The 10,515-nt window shown below is 40.2% G+C and overlaps 1 protein-coding gene across 1 annotated transcript; it reads right to left on the bottom strand.

Annotated features, from left to right (window-relative positions):
* Positions 1-4,171: 4,171 nt before the first annotated feature.
* Positions 4,172-10,346, bottom strand: MRPL46 (mitochondrial ribosomal protein L46). Its single transcript, XM_072402706.1, has 4 exons — positions 10,127-10,346; positions 7,588-7,774; positions 6,405-6,578; positions 4,172-4,474 (listed from the first exon to the last, which is right to left on the bottom strand). The coding sequence occupies exons 1-4, from the start codon at positions 10,325-10,327 to the stop codon at positions 4,224-4,226; spliced, it is 813 nt and encodes a 270-aa protein (XP_072258807.1). The 5' UTR covers positions 10,328-10,346; the 3' UTR covers positions 4,172-4,223.
* Positions 10,347-10,515: the final 169 nt, after the last annotated feature.

Here is a 10,515-nt window from a genome sequence, read left to right on the forward strand (position 1 = left end):
CCCTGGTGCAGCACCATTCTTATCCTTTACTATAGAAGAAAATAACTGATGAAGTTCTGATTTCATAGCCTTCTAACAGGACAGTGAAGGAGCAGGATGACAAAGTCACACTTTCGTTAGACTGACAGCGCTATAGAAAAAGAGACCTGATTGGTTTAAAGTTTCCATAACCAGATGACATTCAAGTAATGATCATACTTGTATTTAAAACATAGTTACATATACTTATTTTTATTAATACCAAATTATGAAGTATTTTGGTATACCAGTCATTTTTACATTGTCACTCTAAAAGAATGCAACATAACTTTAAAGAGGAAAAAGAGCAAATATATAATTGTTCAAGTGGGAAAACAGAATCATTGTCACATTTGTTTAAAAAAATAAATAATTAAAAAAAAGATAATAATAAAAATAACTGCAGGTTAACTAAAGAAAAAAATGTGTTTGTAAATTTTGATTGTCTACCTGGCCCTAAAAATGCACATTGGAAAAAAAAATGTATGCAGTATTGGAACATAGACAAAAAGAAAGGGGAAAGCCCATGGTATCTGCAGAATACATTGGAACTGTTTTACCTAGAAAAGGATTAGTAAATCTTTAGGACAAATTTGGTTATTCAGCCACCATTGCTGGGCAGTATATTATTCTGAATTATTATTATTATAGGTAGTCACTGGGTTACATAGTAGACAAAGACTGTGGGTCTGTTCTTAAGTTGAATTTGTATGTAAGTCAGAACAGGCACATTATATTAATTAATGCAATTAATTAATGCAATTAATTAATGCAATTAGGGCAGATGTTTGTCTCAACATATTACTAGGCAGCATGGTGTCAGTTACTGTATAAAATCCTCACTGTGAGTTACACATTGACAAACAAAGCAAGAAATTAAAAACTTTATGGAGCCTAGACATTCATTAACAACTGGAGCAAGCTGTGCTTTGATATGCAAAAAGTAACAACTGTAGAGTTTGTCTTGGTCTTGTAACCAAGAGTTACAAGAGGCTGCAGAAGAGCTCAGTCCCTAAGATCACCCACAACCTCAGCTGTGTTTAGAAAAAGAATTTTTCTGCAAGTCATGAAAACTGCCCTCCTCCTCCCCCCATCAAGCCTTCGTCCTACACACGAGCGAGCAGGGAAGCCAAGTTCGTATCTAGGAGTTGTCTGTATGTCGGATGTCCTTCTCGGGGGCTACCTGTATTAACCAGGATTTTTATAGTGCCAACATATTACTCAACGCTGTACTCTGAATCATGTCATTTTGCTCAACTCCTATCTTGCCAGCCATTTAAACACTCCTACAGAACCAACATTAGACAGCTGGCAGCAGCTAGTGTTACTGTACCCATTCACTGCCACCCCTATTAATTTGCTATGCTGCAGGGAGCCCCTAGAGGCAGTGGTTCCTGATGTGATGAAGCGGTAAACACACCACGTGCCAAGCAACCTTATCACAGGTGTGAGCCTAGCCTAAAACTGCACTACAGAATAACCATAGCTTGGGGAAGAGCACACCCCGATTTAACAATTTAGGGACAGCAGGGTGTTAGTCATCAGCCCTGCTCTCTTCTCCAGTCAACACATGCAAACTACCAAAGTCCCACTGTTTATTAGAAATGTTCTTACCTTTTGTAGTGATCAAGACAGATTCAGGTACTAGGACGTGTTTTACTTAAAAAAGACACACAGCTGCATAGGTATTGGTATGTTTTACAGCTGCATTAAACATTTATTAGCTGGGCATTCTGTTCAGCCGAAATGAGACAACAAGCCAAAACTCAAGGGTGCAGTTACATAATTATTCAGGTTGAAAAAAAAAGACATAAGTCCATTAAGTTCAACCCAATGGACATAGTTGATAAAGAGAAAGGCAAAGAAAATCCCTTGGTAAAATTTGCTCTAATAGGAGAAAAATACCTTCCTGATCCTGTAAGGCAATTGGATTTTCCCTGGATCAATGGTCGCTGCTATCTTTACTTTAAAGCCTTAATACCCAGTTATATTCTGTGCTTCTAGAATCATCCAGCTTTTTTTTACACAATCTATAGAAGTTGCTGAAACTACTTCCTGAGGGAGCCGATTCCACATTTTCACAGACCTTACAGTGAAGAATCCCTTCCTTATCCTGAGCTTAAACTTCTTTCCCTCCAGACGCAAAGAGCGCCCTCTTGTCCTTCGTAACAATCTTAAAATAAATAGTTGGGAAGCGAGTTCTCTATATGGTCCATTTATGGATTTACTAATCAATTATTAAACAAATACTTGATAAGGCAGGGAAATAATGCAGAAAGGAACAGGCCATGTCCCTTTTGCATTAATGTGTTTTATCTGCCTGAATGTTCTGGGTTACTGGCCATAAATCTGAGCATGTGCAGTTTTGGGTGTCAGGGAAACCTTGCAAATCTGGCTTCCCTTGCATGTAGCAGGGATAAATGAATTCCCACAAGCCTGTGCAGGAGTTTTGTCATCCTGGCACAGCCAATTAAGACAGACAAAGATCATCTCTGGGAGGAAGACAAGAACAAAATGGTGGCACTCTACCAAGTGACTCAGACAGGCAAATTGTGCAGTTTTAGTTCCACTTTAATTGCATCAGTTGAGTGAAAAAACAGCAGTGGATCTACTCTGGTGGGTACCCCGTCTCTACAACAAATTTACAGTGCATTTAAAACCTCTGTGCCTGAATTTCTGGGGAGCCAAGTGCAACATTGTTGCAAGTTCTGCTAAAGATTTATGACAGTAAATGAGACAGATTTTCACTTTAAACAGACGTATAATTAAGTAGCCAAGGTCACGTTTCATTTAGTTGCAGTGCAGCATTGGAGCAGCCAAAAAATTGTATGAATTTATGCCAAAGAAGAAATTTATGTAACCTTGTAATAAATCTGTCACACTGCTCCTGTTTTGTATTACCTTGACAGAGCTGATAAATGTCCTCCATTGTGGCTGAAGACTTCCATTGTTTTTCTATCTTCAGGACAGAAACTTGGAATAGAAACGCCCAAAGATAATATTTGACATGAACCCACATTCCAACCTTTTCCAGTAATTTTATTTAAGAGGTTTGATTTACTAAAAATGTAAATAACTGTTTACCATACAAAGATAAAGTTTACTAAATGTAGAAGAAGGATGTAGCTCAGTTCATAGTGAATAGCCAATCAGATACAAGGAAAGAATTTCCTTGTATGTGATTATTATATTTAATAATTATTATATTATTATTATATTAAATAAGAAAATATTGTTTAGGGTATTGATTGATAATGTATGATATGTTCTTCAGGTGACAATTATGGCTTCTGCATTTATTCCAATGTCTGGATTCTGATATAAAGACCAAACAAAAAAGGTACAAAAAAATATCTTTATAGAGGTTAAATATGGCATTGCATTGATTAGATTGTCCATGTCATCACAGAATCGATTTGTCATGTCTTATATATTGTCTTTACCAATTGTTACCTTCAGGTGCAGGGAGTTGCTATGGGGACACGTTGTGGCCCAACATACACCATCCTGTACCTGGGTGGTTGGGAAAGGGCCCTATTCTCCAATAAATCCTTGAATACAGGCCAAAAAAAATACAAGGAAAAAAAAAGAAAGATATTCATACATGATAAATGACTGAACTAAAAACAGCTTTACATTTTCTAAGTAAAGTGTTTTATCAACGCCAATGGCCTGAAACCAGCTATGTAATATGTCTAGAATGACCAAAGAAAATATTGTTTGGGGTATTAACTTCCCTGGTGGTTTGAATAATGAGTATTTTAAATGAAAAAGCAGCACATTTAAAAATACTAATTATTTTAAATTTCCCGCCTCCAACTCAAGGCTCACACACCTTTCACACACCGGGGATGCAGATACTGGCTGGTATCTGTGTAACCTGGCGAAGGCCAGCCAGCATCGCCAGGGGAAGCAGATGCCAGGCATCGTTGGAGGAACCAGGTGGGACTTTAAAACTCCCTGGCAATTCCACCCCGAGTGTGGCTCGGGGTTACCGATTTTGGCACTGAAAATAACTCTTGAGCCACACTCGGGAATACCGCCAGGGAGAATAATTGATAATGCACGATATGTTCTTCAGGAATGGTGACAATTATGGCTTCCGCATTTATTCCAATGCCCGGATTCTGATATAAAGACCTGACAAATAAAACACATTACAAAAAAAAATCTCTTTATTGAGTTTAAATATGGAATTGCATTGATTAGATTTCTATGACAAACTTTTCCACAGCAGATAGATATGCTGGTTTTAAATAGTCTTTCAGTTCATCTTTGCTAACCCAGACATATTCTCCCTTTTGCTTTGAGGTTTGTAGTTCTGAGCTCTTAAGCATTGCTTTGAAGAAAAATACTTTGGCCCCAAGCGTGTCTTCTGTTCGCATCGTCTTGGGAAACTTGTACTTGTAATAGCCACAGGGAGCGTTTCCTAAGAAGTTAGCTTCAGGGAGTTCACCTGTGAAAAATAAATTATATTCTTTACTATGCAAGGTCCATTATCAGCCCACACAGCTAACAATCAGATCAGGACAAAAGGCTATTTACTCACGTGCAATCATTGTCTAACTAACGACTGCAGGATGCATGAACGAGTGCTGTACATACAGCACCGTTCTGCTCTATGGAGAGGGGAGAGAACAAAGGAGCCGCACCCCACTGCGCTCCCTCCCTTTCTCTTCCATTATGATCTTTTGTCGTCCATCGTACGTGGATCCGCCAGGACAGTCAATCGGACGATGGAGGACGAGCGCTGTACACACGTAAAATTATCGTCTGATATTGGCCCTGAGCTGAATATGGAATGAGAACAATTGCACGTGTGTACCTAGCCTAAGACGAGACTAAAACTATCCAGAGTTCCAAAATGAGCACCACACCAACTCCAAGGTATTGGTTAAAAATGAACAGTGCTGGCCATGAAATATCTTATTTTAAACCCCATGAAATCATCATTAGGTTTTGTATTTCTTATACAATGCAAACAGATCAGAGCATCCAGCCCCAGAATGTCTCTTAAAAGCTCTCAGTCCAGATTTAGGTAGTTTGCCAGCACTTGGGAGGAACAAATATGAAGAATTCCTAATGGGTGAATATCGATCTGGAAGAGAAACTTAATTGCCATGCAGATCTCCCTAAGAAATGTCCACATGAGATGCGGAGTTCCGGTGATTGAAATGTATGAAATAAAAGATACATTAAGGCTAGGAGAAAAGGACAAGATGATGCTGGAGGGTATCCAGGAGATTTAGTGTGCGGCAGCCCTAAAAAGTAGCAATTTCAGTACAGGAGAGGAACCTGTACTACAATGTAAGAGAAGCTGAAGGGCAAATTTAAACTGGAACTGAAGTTTGTATGATCTGGCAGGTCAGGTGATGTCCTTCTACAATAATCCTTTTTACCTGCCTGATCCCTCAGTTTCTGGTAAAAAGTTGCACATACACAGTGTCCGCTTTGGTTGTCAGAAAAACCCGGCTTCCTTTACGTGTGCAAGGATCAATAAACTGCGCAGGAGTTAAGTTATCCTGGCACCGCTAATCAAGATGGACAAAGATCGTCCAGAAGAAGAAAAGAAGCAAGATGCCGGCCCCTGGAATGCAGACAGGTCAGTCCACTATATGCCCCTATATATATATTTTGCATTTTTACCACCCCTAGCTCCCAACCCCAAAAGACTGGACACTAGCTGTTCACGGATTTAGAGTAGAAATGACACAGCAGCCTGACAAGTGGGAGATGAGTGGTTAAAAAACCCTAAACATTAAAACTTTGCAAGGTTTCCAGGAGAACATTTTAAAATGGCACTTGTACAATAACCTGAATAATTGAATGGACTTCTGACAGGTACTGTCAAACTTTCATTACTAAAAAATCTGAAGCTAAAATGTAGCACTATGGAAGTTGGCAATGCTTACTTTTCTTACCCAAGAGGGCACTCAACAGGGACATTTATTCTGCTCATTTAAAAGAACTGCCCAATGCACAGAAAACTAAACATTCATTCAACAGCCCAAAAGGAAATGTAAGTACACAAGTGCAATAATTGTTGTTGGAAATGATCCTTCACGATCCTGCATGATGCATGAATGATCCTGCACCTCTGCATGATACATGAACGAGCTTTGTACATACAGCACCGTTCTGCTTTATGGAGAGGGGAGGGGGGAGAATGACGAAGCTACACTCCGCTGCACTCTCTCCCCGTCACTTTCATTACGTCCGTTTATCATCTGCGGATCCACCAGGACGGATGACGAGCACTATACACACACATTCTCGTCCAATATCATCCCTGAGGCCATTATTAGATGAGAACCATCTGATGTGTGTATGTAGCCTTACTCTCACAATAGATTTCACTTGGCCAGAGCGATTGAGAACAGCATTACCTGACAATGTAGACAGAGCTCGTTCCGCTGTCTGCCTCATAGTCTCCCCAGCCTGCCATGAAATCTGAGGGAACATCCAAACATCTTCGTTGCCAAGTTTCTCCTTAACCAGCAGGACCAGTGTATTGTCCAGCTTCCTGTTTAATGATGTCCGGTCATTCTTGTTATCTGCTTCTGCAAAACATAAAAGATAATTTAGGAATTATAATATAAATATATATTATAATACCAATTAAAGAGAATTCTGGCTGTAGACCAGAATCGACTACAATGTAACCAATCAATACTTGTATAAAGTAAAGCTACAAGATGATATAAATCAAACAGCATGGAACTATTTGTTTATTGTAGCACTGGAAGAAATTATGAGGAAATCTAACACATAAGACACAAAACTAGAAGAGTCACTAAACACAAACACTTGCATGGCAGGACTTAACTCTTACCTGTGATGTGCCTGGATCATGCTACCCGCCAATACCACAAACATTTGAGTTAGGGGGTAGAGATTGTAAGTTAGAATGACATGAAATATGGCAGGAAATATCTTTATTCTTCAAATATGGATGGATGCAAGTATACAGATGCATTTATGGATCAGAGGTATGACCGGGTTACGTGTTATCATTCTGTCATTCCAAGTTATTATCAACCTCCCTAGCAATATGAATAAAAGCGATACATTTAAAACTACTCCATTATTTCAAATTTCTCGCCTGGTCCCAACAAACAGCCCCTACGGACCGGCCCTCCAGCCCAAGGCTCGTGAGTGGATGCACGGCCGGCATCTCCTTCCCCTGGCCTCGAGTCCCCTATGTTCATATGCTGGGGAAGCAGATGGCAGAGATTGCTGGAGGACGCCGCTAGAACGTGGGAACCAGGTAGGACTTTAAAACTCCCTAGCAATTCCACCCAGAGTGTGCCTCGGTGTTACTGCTTTTGGCACTGAAACTTGAGCCACACCTGGTAATACAAGGGAGGTTATTATTAATAATAATGAAGATGATGATGTTATCTCTTTCCCAGCTTATCCTGCCCAAAAGTTTTATCATTTTTCATTATAAACCAAATGATTTATGCTCACTGAGATCCTGAAATTAACCGTTTCCATTTGTTTAATTTTGTTCAAATAATGCAAAGTTTACTGGAAAAAAATAAAAAAGAGAGAGGATTGACTTTCTACCAGTTAATCTTGGTGCCATCTTGAATTCCTTCCATTTCTGCTCCCATGTGTCTTCCAAATCTTGTGCCATCACAATGTCTTTGCTGTCACTGTCAAAATCAGCATCAGCCTGTTTCCTCTGCAGGCGTACTTTATCTTCTATAAGCTGAATTTCATGATCAGAGTACAAACTTTTCTCCAGATCAATCTGCCAATGAAAAAAAAAAAAAAACAATATCTCATATTTCTTATTCAAACAAAGTGGTTTGGGGAATTTTAATAATAAACCTTTTTGAATTGATCTTGAGATTACTTTTTAGGAAAACGATTTTTAGCTGTTATGAGGAATACCGTCTTCCTATATTTGGTCTGGTAGAGCCATCAGACCAGACAAGTATAGAATCCTTAGACCAATACTTCTTAACCTGCCCACAGAAGTACTGGTGCACGCAGCATACTGTCTAACCCAGTGATTCTCAACCAGGATTCCTCCAGAGGTTGCTGGGGGTCCTCTGAGCAATGAGCTATTTGTGATTCTCGGGTCAGTTTAAGAGATAAGGGTCACATTCTTCTCAGTGACCACCACACAATTTTACTGTGCGCTGTGGATATAGTAATTATAGAAGGGGTACCCTCAGATCTCAAAGTTAGTTCAAGGCTTCTCCAAGAGAAATACCTTATTATGGAGCAGCATGTGACTGCACAGGACCAATTGGTGCTTTTATAACCACATTTGTAGTGCTTTGCTCCTTACTCCCGGCACCTGAATGGTGCAGCAGGAGAGTGAAGGAAAATTACTATGTATACAGGTAGTCCCCGGGTTACATACGAGATAGGGACTGTAGGTTTGTTCTTAAGTTGAATTTGTATGTAAGTTGGAAGGAACAGGTACATTATTTTAAAAAATGCAATTAGAACAGATGTTTATCTCAACATATTATTAGGCAGCATGGTGTCCGTTACTGTATAAAATCCTTACTGTGAGTTAATCACAAACAAAGCAAAAACTTTATGGAGCCTAGACATCTATTAACTTCTGGAGCAAGCTGTGCTTTGATATGCAAACATTAAAAAGCTCAAAGTTCATCTTGGTCATTAAAGAGTTACAAAAGGCTGAAGAACGGCAAAAGAGTTCCTTCTTCTGCAAGGCATGTGAACCGCCACCTCGCCCCATCAAGCCTCCATCCTGCACATGAGTGAGCAGGGAAGCCCTGTTTGGAATCGTCTGTATGTCCGATGTCCCTACCTCAGGCACCTATTGTATTTAATTTTTGGAATGGAGTAGGAATGGATTTAGCACACGTCAGGACTTCTTTGTGGTTTATGCCTCCAATATGATTCCTTCTTCCTATTTGCGCTTTTGCTAAACACAGCTGAGGTTGTGGGTGATCTTATGGGGGTGAGCTCTTTCTGCAACCTCTTGTAACTCTTTAATGACCAAGACAAACTCTGTAGTTGTTTCTTTTTGCATATCAAAGCACAGCTTGCTCCAGAAGTTAATGAATGTCTAGGTTCCATAAACATTTTTTTATTTTGCATTAACTGACACCACGCTGCCTAATAAAATGTTGAGAAAAAAATCTGTCCTAATTGCATTTATTAAAATAATGTACCTGTTCCAACTTACATACAAATGTAAGGGGCAACCTCTAGCGCCAACATATTACGCAGCGCTGTACAATAATTAGGGGTTGCAATGACAGACAGATACAGACAGTGACACAGGAGAAGGAGAGGACCCTGCCCCGAAGAGCTTACAATTTAGGAGGTGGGGGAAGTATCACACAATAGGAGGGGGATACGGAATGGTGGGAAGTAGTGAGGGTTTAAGAGACAGAAGAAGACAGGTAGGCAGGTTTGAAAAGATGAATTTTAAGTGTTCTTTTAAATGAGCAGAAAGTAGGAGCAAGCCGAATAGGATGAGGAAGACCATTCCAGAGAGTCGGGGAGCTGTAGAAAAGTCTTGGAGCCGTGCGTGTGATGAGGTTATGAGTGAGGAAGACATTAGTAGGTCATTGGAGGAGCAAAGAGGGGGAGTATTTTTCTATCAGGTCAGAAAGGTAAGTGGGACAAGAACTGTGGAGGGATTTGATTCTAAGATGAAACATGAAAGGCAATTCCTCTCATTTTGGGAGATTTCTTTGAACTTCCTGTTAGGTATCTAGAGCAGGAAGTAAAAGGAGATTTCCCTCAAAATACACAATTTTTCTCGGACTTCTAGAAAGTATGTGGTGACGACTTTAAAATGTTGCCTGACCATCACCATTCCATATCCCTCCTCGTATTGTGAGATACTTCCCCCCCCCCTTTTAGATTGTAAGCTCTTTGGGGCAGGGTCCCCTCCTCCTCCTGTGTCACTCTCTGTATCTATCTGACATCTGCAACCCCTATTTAATGTACAGCGCTTCGTAATATGTTGGCGCTATATAAATAATAATAGTGGAGACACAAACAGCAATAATAACAGGGGATTTATCCCTTCTCTCTTCAGCACCCCTTCATTCTCCCTCAATGGGCTGACAGAAATCAGTTTGAGGACACAGAGGTCGCCTTGCTTTACCTTCTGAAGCAGATCTGCCACCTCCTGCTGCAGAGGAGTCTTGGGGGGTGTCACCACAGCCGGCCTCTTCAGACACACAGCTCCGTGCAGCATCCATTGAGAGGCCGCCAAAGACGCCAATCCCCGGCTCCCTGTCAGCCGCAATACAGGCGTCCTGCATGACAGCACACCTAGCAACAACCTCCCCACAGGCGCCGCCATATTCGAAGGACTGACGTCACTACGCACTGACGGCTCCAGCCGGAAGACTGAACCAACATATCTGTAGGGGGGAAAAAAATAATTTGTTACTAACTTCAACTTGCATATTATACATCAACATCTAACAATAACTTTAATTTTCATGTTCAGATAAAACAAAATACGTTTTTGTTTTATCATTTTACAGT

Source organism: Pyxicephalus adspersus, chromosome 2 (assembly GCF_032062135.1).
Source record: "Pyxicephalus adspersus chromosome 2, UCB_Pads_2.0, whole genome shotgun sequence".
Taxonomy (NCBI): domain Eukaryota; kingdom Metazoa; phylum Chordata; class Amphibia; order Anura; family Pyxicephalidae; genus Pyxicephalus; species Pyxicephalus adspersus.

What these genes read in the sequence shown, in the direction of transcription:
- MRPL46 (XM_072402706.1), bottom strand. Translation starts at nt 10,327, where the DNA reads ATGGCGGCGCCTGTGGGGAGGTTGTTGCTAGGTGTGCTGTCATGCAGG. An exon ending in GATGGCACCAAGATTAACTG is followed by an intron (nt 6,579 to 7,587) that starts GTAGAAAGTCAA and finishes TATGTTTTGCAG; the next exon opens with AAGCAGATAACAAGAATGAC. An exon ending in AGCTCTGTCTACATTGTCAG is followed by an intron (nt 4,475 to 6,404) that starts GTAATGCTGTTC and finishes TATTTTTCACAG; the next exon opens with GTGAACTCCCTGAAGCTAAC.